The sequence below is a fragment of the Halichoeres trimaculatus genome, unplaced genomic scaffold (genome assembly GCF_033239565.1).
Source record: "Halichoeres trimaculatus isolate MK-OKI-2021-1 unplaced genomic scaffold, fHalTri1.1 fHalTri1_scaffold_17, whole genome shotgun sequence".
In the NCBI taxonomy this organism is placed as follows: domain Eukaryota; kingdom Metazoa; phylum Chordata; class Actinopteri; order Labriformes; family Labridae; genus Halichoeres; species Halichoeres trimaculatus.
This window is the reverse complement of record NW_027437195.1, coordinates 23,892,980-23,909,577: the sequence shown is the minus strand read 5'-3', so window position 1 is coordinate 23,909,577 and position 16,598 is coordinate 23,892,980. Positions and strand designations below refer to the sequence as shown.

General features: G+C 39.2%; 2 protein-coding genes across 2 annotated transcripts in view; one reads left to right on the top strand and one right to left on the bottom strand.

Annotated features, from left to right (window-relative positions):
- Positions 1-994: 994 nt before the first annotated feature.
- On the bottom strand, positions 995-5,520 carry LOC141806686 (galectin-related protein B). Its single transcript, XM_074692322.1, has 4 exons — positions 5,323-5,520; positions 4,938-5,023; positions 2,383-2,563; positions 995-2,301 (listed from the first exon to the last, which is right to left on the bottom strand). Exons 1-4 carry the CDS (start codon positions 5,347-5,349, stop codon positions 2,158-2,160), a joined length of 438 nt encoding a protein of 145 aa, XP_074548423.1. The 5' UTR covers positions 5,350-5,520; the 3' UTR covers positions 995-2,157.
- Positions 5,521-6,605: 1,085 nt separating this feature from the next.
- zfyve26 (zinc finger, FYVE domain containing 26) overlaps positions 6,606-16,598 on the top strand; it is a 32,841-nt gene continuing 22,848 nt past the window's right edge. Inside the window, exons 1-13 of the mRNA XM_074692440.1 lie at positions 6,606-6,766; positions 7,650-7,925; positions 8,008-8,170; positions 8,314-8,463; positions 8,724-9,063; positions 10,969-11,093; positions 11,290-11,454; positions 13,768-13,856; positions 13,951-14,102; positions 14,182-14,376; positions 14,537-15,127; positions 15,208-15,372; positions 16,357-16,508. Of these exons, the coding sequence (XP_074548541.1) occupies positions 7,735-7,925; positions 8,008-8,170; positions 8,314-8,463; positions 8,724-9,063; positions 10,969-11,093; positions 11,290-11,454; positions 13,768-13,856; positions 13,951-14,102; positions 14,182-14,376; positions 14,537-15,127; positions 15,208-15,372; positions 16,357-16,508 (2,478 nt within the window). The 5' untranslated portion in view covers positions 6,606-6,766; positions 7,650-7,734. The remainder of the gene's footprint in view (positions 6,767-7,649; positions 7,926-8,007; positions 8,171-8,313; positions 8,464-8,723; positions 9,064-10,968; positions 11,094-11,289; positions 11,455-13,767; positions 13,857-13,950; positions 14,103-14,181; positions 14,377-14,536; positions 15,128-15,207; positions 15,373-16,356; positions 16,509-16,598) is intronic.

Sequence of the window (16,598 nt, the reverse complement as noted above, 5' to 3'; positions counted from 1 at the left end):
GTGCTTGAATGTTGTAAAGGTAAAGCCAAAACGTTGCAGCAGCTTATCATATGATCATCAAGTGTATTTAATTTAATTTTAATGTATTTCATTTATTTTTACATTAATAAAAAGGTGTTTTAACTTTTAAGCCTCACTCTTATACTGATGCAATTGCTTATTACGGCCACAAAAAAAGCTGGAGCGGAAGAGAACATTTTTGAGTTTAGAATAAAAAAATTGGGAGAAAAGTTGTAAAAATATGTAAAAAGAAAATAGTAAAAAAATAAATAAATTGCAGCTTTAAAGACTATAAAGTTTCACATTTGCCATAGTATATTTGTGGGAAAAAAATGTTGAAAAAGAGTCGGAAATTTGTGAGGAAATAATAATAATAATAAAAAAAACAATTATATATAATTATATATATATATATATAATTTTATTTTATTTTTTCAAAAAAACAAAAAAAAAGCTGACAATCTTTGAGAAATTACATTATGAATTTGTGAGATGAAGTTACACATTTGTGAAACTTTAAAGTAGTAAATTTGTAGGATTGTAGTGTATGTGTTATTTACATTCATTCACCCTTAACGTTTAATAGTTTCCTGCAGCTCAGCTTCTTTTCAATTCTTTGCCATTAGTCGTTTTACAATTTCCCCTTTCCCCTCATTTAAAGAAGTCTAATAATGCTGTAAATTTTTTTTCCAGTGTAACATATGAATATATTTTAAAGCCTGAACCCAGTAAGCCTTATCTTCAGTGAGGAACAAGAGGAAGTACAAGTACAGACAAGAACAGCCTGAGGACGTGGTTTTTTGCTCCCAGAAACCCCAGACGGGCACTCCTTCTCTGTAAACTCATATGTGAATGACTCAAGCTGAGCTGGAGTTGGTTTAGAGTTGACTTATAGGGAAATCATTTATGACATAATGTATTTTACAGGAATGGAGTTTGTGATTTGCACAGCAAACAACAACAACAAAAAAACAACAACAACTAAAGTGATTTATTGCAGTGAAGTCAATATTAAACATTCCCATAAAAAGTGCTAATGTAAAAATTAAGTACACAAAAAAGTTGGCTTTTTAAAAGTGATAATAAGACAATGTGTGACAGAAGCTAATATGTTTAATCTGTTTTACTGGCATGCACTAACATAGGCTACTGAAATGTTTTTACATTATTCACCGTATTTACATGGCAGCCAATTTCCACTGATGTTACACTTTGAGTAAGAAGCTCTGATGCTTTTGTAATCCCACTTTGAAATCTTATATCAATATAAATATTGACAAAAAAAGAAGTTAAATCTAATCCTTTCCAGATTAATTAGAAGCTGAAAATACATCAGATAATGTGAAACTTGACAGACACTTGCAAGAACTGACAGTGACTGTAAAGTTTATGCCTTTATGATTAGAATAAAAACAAATTCTACCCTGCTTGGTTAAAAAAAATGTGCTATACAGACCAAAAAATGTGTCTGTAACATTTTTGTTTTTGCCCTCTAGTTTCATATTTTAACAAGGAGCTCTTTGGAACTTTGCTCTTTTGGAGCCAGCCTCAAGTGGCCACTCTGGGAACTGCAGATTTGGGGTTTATTTTTTTATCCCTGAAAGCTGCTCCTCATCCGTATGTTGGGGTGTTTCCATATTCATTGATGACTTCACATCAGCTTTATGACATCCTCTCACCCTGACTGTAACGTCAGAAAAAAATGGTTGCCATGTGAACATGGTGAATTACAAATATTACTGTACTTATTCTGGCACAGAATGACAATCAATTGTTTTTGGGGGACATTCAACTTCATGCAGGCGCTCGTAACATTAAGTGCTTTCAAAAGTTAACTCCAGAGAAATCAAAGACAGACGTCTGAGATTTTAATGCACAAGTGTCACATTGTTTGTTCATTACGGGAAATTATCATAGCTCTGACCTCACGGCCTTTAAACTCAGTTCAAATCACATTCTTCGGTTTATTCAAGACATTTATGACTGTCGGTCATTATAATCAAGTCTCCAAATAGGTAATCTAGTGAAGGCACTTTGTCTTAACACGTGATTACGAGGCAGGTTTGGATTATTTTACTCTCTGAAAAACTGGCTCTAATGTCATGTATTTACGGTCCCACATCATCCCTGTCTAGGTTTTTCTTCTTGTCGCTGGTGTTAGGCCACCTTTGTGAGCTGTAGATCTCCAAAAACTCGTAAGGCAGTGAGGGAGGCGAGCGGGACGAACCGGTGGGTGAAGCCACAGAGAGGCTGGCCGTCCACCAGGATGCGAAACTGCTGGTGCTCACAGACGATCTCCATCTGAGAGTCAGAGAGGACGAAGAGGACAATAAGACACACACTCTGTGAACACACTGGCTTTATTAGAGGATGTACTCATACCTTAAAGGATTCCCCAGCTGCAAAGGGAAAGAAGGAGAGTGTGTTTTCAGCTTTTCCCCACTTTCCAGCCAGGCGAGCGTTGCGTTGGACGGCTTTTTCCATGAAGCTGACCTTCAGCTGAAGACCAACGTCGCCCTCCTCCTCCTCCTCCTGAGGGTGACTGGACAGGGTCACCTCCATGCTGCTCCAACACACAACACAGGACAGTAGAGTACTAATGAGTAGAGAAGGCAAATTTACATCCCTTCTTTAACTGAACATCTTATTTCTCAGGCTTCAATTATTTGTCAGTTTTAGTCACTTTAAAAGTCTTAGCACAAAAAAATAACATCAAATTAATAACCACTTTTCTACTTCTATTTATTGTTGTTTATTGTTTATTTAGATCCCAATTACAGCCCAATTACTCATAGGGATGAGAATCGAAAACCGGTTCCTGTTGAGAATCGATAAGAAATGCTTCAATCGATATTGTTAGCCTTTGTGCTTAACAATTTTCTTATCAATTCTTCACATTATGCTGGAGCCGCTGGGCCTTACGTCGACTAGTCTGCTGCAGCTATCTTAGCTTAGCAGTTAGATAATGTTTCCCAAGAAAACTCGGATTCTGGATTTTCAGCTTGAAGTTTTACTGAAGAATTGACTTTATAAAGAAATGTACATTACGCTTTTTCAGGAGATTCATATTCAGTACATTCAAAATGGTATAAATCACCTTATTTACCAAAATAACAAAAAAGCGCCAGCTTGATGCTAACGTATATGGGAAAGTGCATTGATGTGCTTGCAGTTAGCATACATCTGTATCACTTCAGCTTCAGAATAGAATTTCAACTTTCATCACAGAAACATATGGCATCAACTCTGTAAAAAATACAGATCAAATGTGAAAAGCTAACAGGAAATTGAAAGGCCCATGACTGACATAACTACTAAGCTTCCAAACAACTTAAACCATTGCTATAACCACTTTGAGACACTAGATGGCCCTACTTATTAATATATTACAGCACAGTACATCAATGTCACATTGTGTGCAATTTTTACCTGTTTCTGTATAATTATGCCCAGAAATATCCAGACTCAGGAACAAATTACATTTTATTCACTTACAGTATAACCTCAATTAAATATTTTTGACACAGAAAACCTGTAAAGCTACTTTTTGTACCAAGAAAATTCACAACAGGAATTGATAAGGGAATCGATAAAGAATCAGAATAAACAGAATCAATAAGAGCATCGATACTGACAAAATCTTATCAATTCCCATCCCTAACAAGTCACGACTTGAGCAGGAAATACTCTTCGTGGGGTCCACTCATATAAGCGTAAATTTGAAAACAAAAAAGGAACAGTCCAAAACAGAACAAAGAAAGATGAGAAAAAATCAAAACAAGAGGCAGCTCAATAACAATCAATTACAAATTAAAGAGTACAAATATAAAACCTATCACAAATCTATGTATATATACATGAAGTTTTAAAAAAGACATCAGAATGGCTAGACAATGACAATACACATATGACCACACACTTATTTAGACGTACAATTTTTACCACCTGCTGAAAAGTTCATTAAAGTCTCTGAGACACTAGATATTTCTTTAATTTTGCTTTCAAAACAGTTCTCCTTGTAAGAGTGGTCATATCTGATGGGAGATCATTTCACATCCTCATTCCTTGATACAAAACAGTATGTTGTCTTGAGTTATCAAGCTTTTTATCATATATTTACATTTTATTTGGAGCTTTAATTTTCCCAGCTTTTCTATGATACAACTTGAGCTTGTGTGATTTGTTTGAGCACAGAGACATCGTCTGGTCTTTGCTTGTATTGCACAATAGAGATGTTCAGTGAGAAAAGCTACAAAACAGGTATTAACTTGCTATTGTTTTTGGAAAGCCAGTGATTAAATGCAATATAAATGAAGATTTTTGATATTTATTTGTGTACGTAAGGATGCACTCACACACACTTCATGCCACTTCAGTTAAAGTCTGGATCACTCTGACTAGTGTCAAAGATGTATTTGATTATTTTACCCCCTCTGATTCTCTGGTTTAAGCTCTTAAAAAGTAACTTGACATTCAGGGTCCTTTGGGAGCATTTGTCTTTAAACGCTTGAGCCAGAATGAGTTTCTTCCCAGGAACTGAGTTCTGCATCTTAGTTTATTTTTTTAAGCATGCTTTCGTAACCATCAGCCTTTATCCGGCATTAAACTGATGAATGAATGAATGAACAAACAGCAAGCTGATGTTATGACCAAAGAAATTCCAGTATGACTCTTCAGATTTCATGGGATTTTGCAGCTCTCCCACGCACATCAGTCCAGCATATAATTAGGAAACGCTGACTGACTTACAAAGATGTTTTTTTCTTCTTCTAAAGCAGGGACTTGCAGGGTGGTTGGCGTGCTCTCAAACAGAGACAACAGCTGCATATCTGAGCTACAACGCTGCCTGGGCATTTCCTCACGTATTTTAAGAGGCTGCCACGTCAAGTGTGCAACAGTTTATCCATCATTTAAAATCTGCAGGTGCGTACACTCACCTTTTGGGCCTTTTGTTGATAATTCCCATAACAACTAGCTTCATTGAAGGCCGCATTCCGCCCTTTATCTCCCCGGTGTACTCCCCCTGTGAAACAATAGAGGTGTTACACATGAGGATGAGGCCTTCACCGCTAAACATGACAACACAGGGAGTTTATACAAGGAGGATGCGCTCCTGCACCATGCGTCCTGATATTCTGTGAATCTAAAATGGGCTGATACATTTAGCACCGGTTTGAACAAAAGCTCCATTGATCCACATTTTTAACAATCAGTGACTCAGCTGGACAAACTATCTGCATCTGCAAAAGTGGAATCTCAAACTGAATCGTTGCAGAGATTTTGCATGCATGCACCAAAGGTAAACAGATCACGGCTACATACATGTTCTTTCTTGTCCTTTTCTTCCATTCCACCCAGGGCGTGATGCGGCGTGGAGGTTTCGAATCACCGATGCCAACTGAACACTGATCGACTCTGCCTCCAGCTGGCAAACCCCGCCTGCACCACGTTGTCATAGAGACAGGCTCCCGGATTGGCACCGGGGATGATGGGAGACAGTCTGAGAGGGAGAGGAAGGGGGATAAATTAATATACATCATGAGGACAATGTGTTTCCCCCCTCAAAAGCCATAACAATGCTTCAGGATGCTTTTAATTCCTCAAAGTACAATGCACGCGCTAACCTGATGATGCCTTCAAGGTCTGCTTGTTCATTTGGACTACATTTTTCCTTTTATGGTGCACTAAACTAACATAAGCATAGTCATCGCTCCATTTCCTTGGAAACTAAGCAAACTCAATGTGCGTAAGCTCCAGAAAAGGAGTGGAAAAATATTTTTTTTTATTTTTGGACTGGTTGTAAATTATGGTTTGGAAAATATGAGTGTAATCTTGAGCAATTTTTTTTTACAAGGCAAAGACTTTTAAAAGTGATGCTTTAGGAAGGAAAAATAAATTAGTGTAAGATTTTTTTTTGTGTGTTAAAATCCCATTTAGAGGTAGGTGTTTAGAAGGGATCCCAATCACAGGAGGACTGGGGCTGTATTTGGGTCAACAGGTCACAGTATGGGGCTAACTTACAGAGACAGTGCCGTTCATATTTGCAGGGTGACAAATTAACCTGGGCATGTGTTCTGACTGTGGGAGGAACCCAATGAGAACCTAAAAGAGGACATGTAAACTTCACACAAGCAGGCTCCTGCCCTTTTTGTAGAAAGGCAACTACCTTAACCGGTAACATCTTTTAAATCACCTCTTAAATCTCACTTTTACAGACCTGCTTTTATGTAATGTCACAGTTGAAAATATACTTTATTTCAGTTTGATTAATTTGACTTTATTTTTCACAAAATTTTGTTTCTTGATTATTTCAATTTAACTATCTTCTTTAATCTTTATGCTCTCATTAGGTTTGATCACTTTTACATGCCTTTATCTGTTAAGCACTTTGTAAACATTCTTTTTAAAGTGCTATATGAATTAAAACATTATTATTTTGAATAAATAATTATTACATTTAAAATTAAGCAAATTGTGCTTTCTGAGACTTGTTAGTTTGATACACAGTATCTGAATCATATGATGTCCGATGGAACCTGAAGGCGTCATTTTAATAAAAGAAAGTCCCCGGCAAGCGGTTTGGGAACGCCCACTCTTGTCTACCTCGTGCCAACCTTTGACCAACCAGCGTTTGAGAATCAGCTGATTCTGTCACATGACCTCCGTTAACATGCAGCTAGCCGCCTAGCATAACAGGTCAGCAGAAAGCAGGAGCTACGAGTATAAATAATCCCAAATTTCAGGAGAAAACAGCTTAAAGAAATGAGTAAGTAACAAAAATAGATATTTTCTAACTTTTTGAAGCTTTATGATGTATTTATAGTAGATGTTATAGAAGTTGTCGTACTTAATGTACACACAGAAGCCACTCAGCAGCTTTTAGAGCTAACGCTAAGGCTAACAGGGACAATTAGGGAACTGTCAAATCTGAGACACCATGAAGTATTAAAATGTTGTTCGAAAAGTGTATTTAGATGGTATTTAGGTGTCTGTGATAGAAAACAGCAGCTCAGCAGACGGTTGTTTTGATCAGTGTTTGCTTTTCAACGTGCGTGGTTTGTTTGCACAGACTATTAAAGAGACAGAGGACCTTACATTCATAACAAGCTAATAACATATATACCAAGGAACAGGCAACTTGGCATACTTTGATTGAAGCAAAATCGACTTTTACCTGTATACATGTTTGATACAGTTATTCTCTTTTTATTTTCCTTTGAAGTAGAAAGCATTTTACAGTCTGCATGTTTTGTTGTTATCCACTCTTTTGTTGTCAGTTAATACTTTTACACACACAGGCCAGTTTTGCTTTTAATATGATATTCTTTCCCCAAAACAGTTTTTATTATTGCAACCACAGGTGATACAAATATATCTGCAATCAAGGATAACAGAAAGTTTCTCTTACAAAATAAAACAAAGATTTTAAGTGTTTTTCTACAAAAATCCAACCTTAAAAGCATGAACTGTGTCAGTTTGCAGACTTGTTTGAACTACAAGATTAGCAGGTATTTGAACACCAGAAATAAATACACAAATGTAGAGTAATTTTAAATTATATTACTCTACCGTCTCACAGCAAATTAATTGTGTACTATTTTCAAATAAATATTCTTTCTTTAAACTCAGAGCTTTTCTTTCTGTGTCAGGTGATGTGAGCTCGGGTTGGAAGTAGAGGTTTCCCTCTGGTTGTGACCACTGAGCAGAGGAGTGTCACAGTGAAGACTGACCATCATGCATCCATTTGGCTGTGAGGCTGAGACCTCCCTTCAGGACCTGTTTGAGTACTTTAAGAGGTGTCTGCAGCACGGGGAGTGGGAGCTGGCCAGCACCTGCGTGCCACAGCTGGTTCACTCAACAGGAGGACTCTCGGAAAAGCTGCAAGACATCATCAGAGCTATAGTCTCCCATCCTTACAGTCTAAAGTGAGTTCTTCACCTGTGTGTTGGAATTACATGCTGATTGTGGGTTTCATTCACTCATATCATGGTTATGTTTGTGTTGCAGATGGGAGTCTGTGGGGAGTCCACACAAATTGGCTTGGTTTTGGCTTCAAGTTTTGGAGAAATGGACAGAAGAGAAGGTTCCTCCAAACACACGAAGAGAGCTGGAGTTCCTGCTGCTCCTGGAAGAGCTGGGGTCTGATGGAATACCAGAGACAACCCTCAAGGTCATTTTTAGCCTCAGCTATTTCTGTAATTAAGCCCACAGTTAATGATAATATAGTAGAAGTAGGATATGAGGGTCTTTTCTATCAGATTAAGACCACTTTTGTACTTAAACTAACATGTTGCATAAATGATCTTTCTGTAGGAGCTGCACCAGGCCTTCTTGGACACACAGTCAGCCCAGGAGGCTCCTGTTGCTTCGAGGACGACAGATGGTGCTGTGGAGTCTTGCCTGCAGACGTTGTTGGAGAAAAAGAAGCCAAGACTTGCCCAATCTTTGGCACATTTCTTACAGGTGGAGTCAAACATAATGTTACGATAAGAGACAACATAGATGATGGAAAAAAAAAGGATGGAACAGATCAGCTTGGTCATAAAAGTGAATTATGTTGTAGTAAACTCCCATTGTTTGTTTGTCTGTCCTTTGTCTGATTGTCGTATTCTCTCTGTGTCATAAGTTATTTTTTTGTGTCATGTTATCTTAAAGTTTACGAAAAATGAAAATTTGAGTTTAATTTTTCTAACACTCCTTGCATCTGTCCCTGTCTCCTCCAGGAGCAGTCGAGCTCAGAGGACCAGAGCCTGCAGCACACATTCATCTCACACTTGATGAAGAAGCTCGGAAAGCCCGAGAGGAGGCAGGAGAGTTTGGAGGAGTGGGCGGACGAGATCTACTCTGTGCTGTCCGTGATGCCGTGGGGCTCTAAGCGAGGCGGGGGCCAGCTGGAGGCACTGTGTGAGGCCCTGTGGGCGTCCAGAGATGGCCCGCTGAAGGAAGAGAAGATCCTTTCCTCGCTGCTCCGGCCGCGCTGTGATGCTCTTGTCTCTGTGTACTGCTGCACCGCTTTGAGGCTGCAGAGGGATCATCTGCTGAGGAGCGCACCACAAACACAAGGTAGCTGGAGAAACTGAAAAGTCTGTAATTAAACTACACTTCTTAACTACCCACAAGTAACTGTTAGGTGTTATTTACAATATGAGGGTATTTCCTGTAAAAATCAATATTACCTGTAAGTGACATAAACATGAACTCTGAGTGGACGGATTGATCCGCTTGTTTGGAAACATGGTCCTTTACATACTGTCTTCAAGTTTTTTCTCAAGACCTCCTCTCTTTCATTTTGGGTCATTAAAATCAATCCTACGCTCTGACTCAAACAAATCTTCAGTTCTGCTACATCAGTTCCTCCTCTGAACTGCTGTAGTTTCTCTGTTATTTTATTATTCAGATAAAACTGATAACACTGAAACCTGAGATCTGCCCTTCCTGCTTCTTTTTCCTCTTTTGATCACACTTCTGCTTCTGTGGTTGCTAAAACTTCACATGTGACAGCTGTTTTTGCTCTTTTTGCACATTTAGCATCTCCAAAGATTTTTTTCATTTTCTGTCATTAACTTTTTATTGCTTTGGGTTTTTTGAGACACAAAACCAACATAAAGTTAGACATTACATACACCACGCAGTAAAAAAAATCAAAAGTATAATATAACTATGAATACAAATTACAACACTACTGACACCACTACGACAAACAAACAAACAAAACGAAACATAACAAAAAAGGGAAGGAAATAAGATACACAGTTTCGCATATGCATATTCAAATTGTATATGTATAGACATACCCACATATAAATCTAAATATATTGATGGCTCACAATAGTCTTGGTTACACTACTGTTGGGCCAGCTCTCATACATATGACATATCAATCACACTTGACCTCTATAATGATACTCCAACTGCATGTAAGAATTTTAGTCTTGGAGCTAATTGCTCATACCCTGCTATTTTTGCTATTTTCGACAATTCCCCAATCAATCCTCTAATGAATACATTTTCTTATCCTTTGACATGCCAGCAGGGATTGTAGATTGGGGGATTATGATGAAACCTTTGTTTAGAGACTGCAATTTGAATAATTTTGCTGTAAAAGTGATGCAGTTCAGCTACAAAGCTGAACCAGTAGGGCTGGGACGATATGCAATTCGATTCCATAACAATTTTTGGGCCGACCATTCAATTTAAATTGCGATTCTTCGATATGTATAATTTTTGCAATTTTCAGTTTGCTTTTTTAACACCAGACCATGGAAAAAAGTTAAATGATGATGATGTCTACAGACTATATCAGAAGCCATATTTTCCCATAAAATGCACATCACCTGAGTCAGAGAGAAATATTTCACCCTCTGCTGGAGAAAAGTGGTAACTTTTTTATAAACAAAGATTGAATTGAAGAATTTGAATTAAAAAAAAAAATTGACAAAGAATCTCAATTTTGATATTGTCAAACAAGAAATCCTGCTATGTTGTGTTCAGTTTTTTTCTCCCACTCCTATGAAACAGTACCTGCCTTGTTTTAAGTGCTCAAATTACAGATACACTCCACATGGACTTATTAAACCTGCTTTACTTTCACATTCAGATTTTCTACCTGCATATTCATCAGCACTGGTTTCTACTAGCTCTGTATAAACTCAAACTTCACTGGGTTTGGGAATTTGGACAGTCTACCTGTAAAGACGTACCTTGTGTCTCCATGCTTACAAACAGCTGCTTTTCTTCTCAATGTATGTTACTGGAGAAATGGCTATGTATTCAACATATTTCCAAAACTGAGCATGAAACTGATGTAATGCACAGAATTCATTGATTTTTATAATCTTTCAAATACTTGTGTCTTGATATGCCGGGCTCCTCAGATAAAAGCAGTCTTACATTGGGATTCATCCTTCTTGCGAGTAACTGAAACTTTTGTTATTGATGTTTTTTTCATTTCTGTTTCGTTCTTCTTAGTGGACCTTCCTGAAGCAGAGAAACTGACCCTCAGCTTATGCAGCCACAAGGATCGTCCATCCATTTGGAAGACCATTTACTTCGAGTGCCTTAGCAGTGGAAAACACTTCCTTGAGCAGGTCTTGGTAAGTACACCAAGACCTCTGGAAAAAATATGTTAATGCCTCAAATGTTTGATTCAGATTTTTCAAAAGGAACTTTGTTTCTTTACTGCCATGTTTCTGTGGCTTTAGAGCTGTATGAATTGAATCTTGAAGAATATGTTAATTGAATAAGCATGAGGAAATTAAATAATGTAACAAAATTGGTGTCTTCCTTTAGGTAACTGCACTGGACCTGATTAAACACGAGGAGTTTCTGCAGCTCAAAGACTTATTGCAGCTGGAGTTCCAGCCTCTGTCGCGTCTGCTGTTGCTCCTGGGATGGACTCAGTGTCGCAGTCTGAGCTCGGCTCAAATGCTTCTCAGCATCCTTCATCGAGAGCAGGTCAGAATACAAAACGTTTTGCTTTCTTGGACTTTAAAATGCTCATCCTCTTGTGCTGTTTACCTCTAACGTGCATAAATAGTTGCATCCTACCCGAGATGGGGACTCGAATTTGTGACTCTTTCTCGAGTCCCGCATATTTTCTTTTTTGGCCGACCGACTAGCTATATGTGATTCCTTCCTTTTTTTATGGTAACCATGGTAACCACTTTACCCATGTGTGTGCTTCGCTGCATCACGCGATATCACTTATACATCGTATTATGTCAATGGCGACCAGAGGCAGACCTGCAGCTGCTGCTGCACCATTTGTCATTACATTTGGTTACAAAAACTTCAGGACAGCACCAACAAAAGGAGTGCTGACTGCAAAGTCTGCAGGATCCAAATCAAAGATGCTGGATCCACTACACCAAATTTTACCAGGCACCTGAAAACTCAATTGGATAGGTCAGTCACATTAGGGCATATGGACAGAATTCGCTTTGCACTAGCTACATAACGTTCACTTAGCTTTCTACTAGGTTTGTAACATCTTTGAATAGATGAGTGAAAGTTTGCTAGTCACACTAGTTTACATTGAGGTGTGTGACATGACCGATGTGCTAGTATATGGGTGGCCAACCGGTCAGAAGCCAAGAGCCACAAGTATTACCGCAGTACTACAAAGAGCCACATCATTCACTTGGTCTTACAATAGCACTTCCTCCCACACATAAACAAAATTACATTAATAAATACCAATATATTTCCAATTTTCAGAGTGAGATTTATTGTGTTTGTGTGTTTAAATTCGTATTTGGAGCCATGTCAAACACAAGTTTCTGTTTTTACTGCAGAAGAGACAAAGTTCCATCTATCTATAAGTCTATTAATCTATCTATCTATGAGCACACGAGTGATTGAGAGGAGTACAGGTAGAGAAGAGAAACTGAAACTCAAGTATGAATCTCATCACCCAAGTATTGATCAATACTGATCCCAACATTGGCATCAACATAACAGTATTTTAGATTTATCGGCACACCACTACTCATAACAATATATGAATATATATGTTTCTTTTTTTGTGATCAAATTTTTATTTGCTTTATATTTCTGCCTCTCGGCGTTATACATACAAATATATTTATGCACAATACAAAAATAGAATCAAAGTTGTAAAAAACTTACAAATGTAAATAAAAAGTGCAGTAGGTAAAGATACAGATATTGTAATCATAACCGGAATACAGATTAAAGGTATAATCATCTACAATAACTGTAGAGGTGATAAAAGTGTTTAAACTACCGAGAAAACATATAAGGAAAATATTAAAGTGTATAAATAAGGTAAATTAAATTAAGTAAATCTCACAAATAATACAAAATAAATTAAATAAATAAAAATAAAAACCAACATAAAACCCAGACCAAAACCCACCCATTCCCCAGATCCAGATCCATAAAGTTCAGTCAAATGTTACATCAGAAGTCCACGTAGGTTAGTTAAAAGTGCATCCCACGCCTTTATGGCAGAGTCTTTCGCTCCATGCACTTTGGCTATTGATAGCTCCAAATAAACAATGTCCAAATATGTCAGAATCCAAGCACGGTACGAGAGCGAGTGTGGAGGTTTCCGGCGTGTGGCCACAAGTTTTTTCCCAGCAGTAAGGCCTGCCAGCAAGGCTTTTCTATTGTCCAAATTTAAGTGCTGGTTAGATAAGTCATTCAAGATAAGTACAGCAGGCAAACAAGGTGTATAAATATGTTTCTTATGAATGGATCGAAGAGCCGCACACTGAAAGACAAAGAGCCACATGCGGCTTGCAAGCCACAGGTTGGCCACCCCTGTGTTAGTAGATAGGAGTGATAATAATACAGTAAATGCTTTGAATGCTTATCATAGATATAGCTGTGCAGTATTCTTAGTAGACCAGATAGCAGCAGATGACAAAAGCTCCTGAGTCTCATTTTTAAGAGACTTGAGACTTGACTTAGGCTCGTGACCAAAGACTTGGGACTTGACTTGGACTTGGAAAAAAGGACTTTTGAAAATCTCTGCATCCTACAGTGCAGCTCCATGAGTATAGGAGAACATCTGTTAGCAGTGAAACCAAACTCCAACTAGCTTACCTGTTTGGGTTTCTGAAAAAAATTTGGCTGAAAAAAAACCTGATACCTTTTTTGAATACCAAGAGCTCACTTTAGCAAATGAAAACACAACGTTTTTTTAATTTACAAGGAAACAAACTGTTATCAAAATGTGATAATTAGTTAAAAAAAATTCTTACACACTGGTGCCTAAATTGTGTTTTCTGACTTTTTTTTCAGGCACCAGCCAATGACTCTGTTCTGCAGGAGTTTGCCAATCTCCTGTTCTCTCAGCTTGGTATACTGGAGTGGTGTAAAAACAACAACCCGTAAGCTTCTTATCTTCTTTCACCAGAGTTTGACTCCTGCTAAATCATTGTTTACTTTGTGTATTAACTGTTTTTCTTTTCTCTGTTTCTTCAGAGGGATTTCTGCAGAAGCTCTGCTGGCTCAGCTTTACACTCTGGATAATCACTCCGCGCTCTATATCCTGCATTCTCTGACTCCTTTGGCTCAGTTTGAAGAGCGCAAGATCCTGGATCTGCTGCAACAGCTGCTTAATTCACCAGACACAGGTTAGCATCTTCAGCATCTTCTCTCTTGTTGTGTTTCTGATCAAGCTGGAAACTAAATCAAGGGTTTGGATTCTTGCAGAGGAAGATGTAGAGAAAGTCAGTCCTCTCAGTCCAGGAGTGCAGAGGAACATAATCCTGTTCCAGGGGTTCTGTGCCATGAAGTACGCCATTTACGCTCTCTGTGTGAATGCTCACAAATACTCAAACTGCAGTGAGTGTGAGTCCATGCAGCAGCATGAAGCAGAGACAGAGCAAGCTTCAACTTCCTCAAATGGTAGGACAGCTTTGTGTGTTTCTGCTGTGAGGTGTTTGTTTGATGACAGCCGGGAGTAACATTTCCTGTCGGCTAAATTCTGCAGAATGATCTCGTTTGCAAAAAACAAAAAAAAGACAAACTCGACAGTGTGGATTAACGTCTTTCATTCTGTTTTCAGGTTGCCATGAAATGTTCAAGCACTTCCTGTCAGAGTGTCAGCTCTACCTGGAAGCTGTTCCCGCCGTGTTTCGCCTCGAACTTCTGGAAAACATCTTCTCTCTTCTCTTTCTGTCCACTGCTGACTTTGTCCAAAAAGACACAAACTCAAATCAGAACTCTCAGTCAGAAACGTTACCAGATATCAGACACACAAATGTGGAGTCAGAGACCAAATCAAAGACGGATGAGGTCGAGGACAGCAGAAAGGAGAACCAGAAGCTGCCTTTAAATTCAGCAACAGCAGCCCACTGCAGCCACCTGGAGCTGGGACACTTCATCCAGGGCTGTAAGGGTTTTTTGGTGGATGTGACAGCTATGGAGGGTTTTCTGAAGCTGCTGAAAGAAGGACTGGAGGGCATGTGTGTGGTGGGACAGCACGATGGACAGGAGGGAGGACGGGCGCTTCCTCGGGAGGCCGAGGCCGCTGAAAGTCTCGGATGCTCGGTGACAGCTGCGACGTTTGGGTCTCGTCTGCAGAGGTTGAGCAAACGCACCGCAGAGGCTCAGTGGAGGCTGCAGATCATCACGAGTAACCAGGGCAACGGAAGTGGTGAGACAAATCAGCTACTAGGGGTAACGCCAGGTGGGTTGATGCAGGCATTTTTAAAGTCTTGATGGTTTACTCTGCAGGTCCAGAGAGCCCTCTTCAGGTGTCCTCAATAAGCTGTAGGGTCGCTCCTCTGGAACGCAGCAAGAGCTCGAGTCTGAGGAGAAGGAAGAGACATGGGAGGCACTCTGTAGAGAGACAAACCTCCACAGAGAGACACAACGGAGAAGTTAGCACAAGCACATCAGGTGAGGAATCAATACAACCTGTCCTCTAGGATATTTATAAATGAACAGGGTTATTCTGTCTCAACTTTGGCTAAAGATGTTAGTCTTAGGTAACACCGCTTCATCCAAATATCTCCGTCAAGTCCATTAATCCTGGATAGGGATGAAACAGTTAATATTAATGTTTTTCTTTTTTTTTATTCTACAGCTCAGTTTGAAGCAAGTATTTAGCTTCAATCATACGCATGCACAATGCGAGGCGAAGAATACAGGGCAACAGTTGTGGGAGGCGTGTGTGTTGTTTACATGACGAGCGGAGAAAGCAGAGTTAGAGGGTGTACCTGCGACGTTGAGTCGTTCTGCTGTCTGGGAGCTCTTTAGATTAGATTTCAGATACCTGAGATGGCAATTCTTGCGACTTTTCTGGAGTTTGGAGTCTGACGTTGAATCGTTTTTTGATCTCCTCAATGGGCGGCGTGTGCTATCGTGAGCCCCTCCTCTATATGATGTTGTGTTTTACCTGCTTTTTGTCTCTCCCACGTTATTTCTCTCTCCTACAGAGTCCATGACAACTACATGCAAATGGATTATTCTGCACATTAGACAGCAGCATCATTTAGTGACTTTTAGCGACTTCTGGGACAGACAATAGTGACTTTCTTTACTGAGGAGTTTGCATGATGAAACTAGCAAAGTTTCACTCAGCTTTAATGATGTTTCAAATGGGAAACAGCCTCATTCTTTCAGGTTTTTCATGAATATACATGAAGTAATTGATTAAAAATAATCGGTTAACAGTGGATTAATGGGGTCTATGGTAAAAATAAAGGTGTACAATGCACACCGAACCAAACCGAAAACTGTGACTCCAAAATCGTGATAAGAACCAAACCGTGGATTTTGTGAACCGTTCCATCTCTACCTTTGGAGGAATTCAGAGTCAGCTTCTGTGAGATATGCACTACTTTTGCTGTACTATGAAAGTTAATTTTTTCCTTCTCTTAGACGGTGGAGGAGGGACAGCGGCGGGCTCTGTGGAATTGGAGGTTTGTCCGTGTGGAGGTCCACACAGCTGGCTTGTCCCCGCCATGCTGTCGCCTCCAGAGTCTCTTCTCATGTCTTGCATCCGCCGAGGGAACTTTATGGAGGCACATCAGGTCTGTGTGATGCTTTTGTCTGACTGATCCAGCTGCAGCCTACACACAGAGAGAGAACTGAGCTCTGTTTTTCTATTGGTGCGTCTGCAG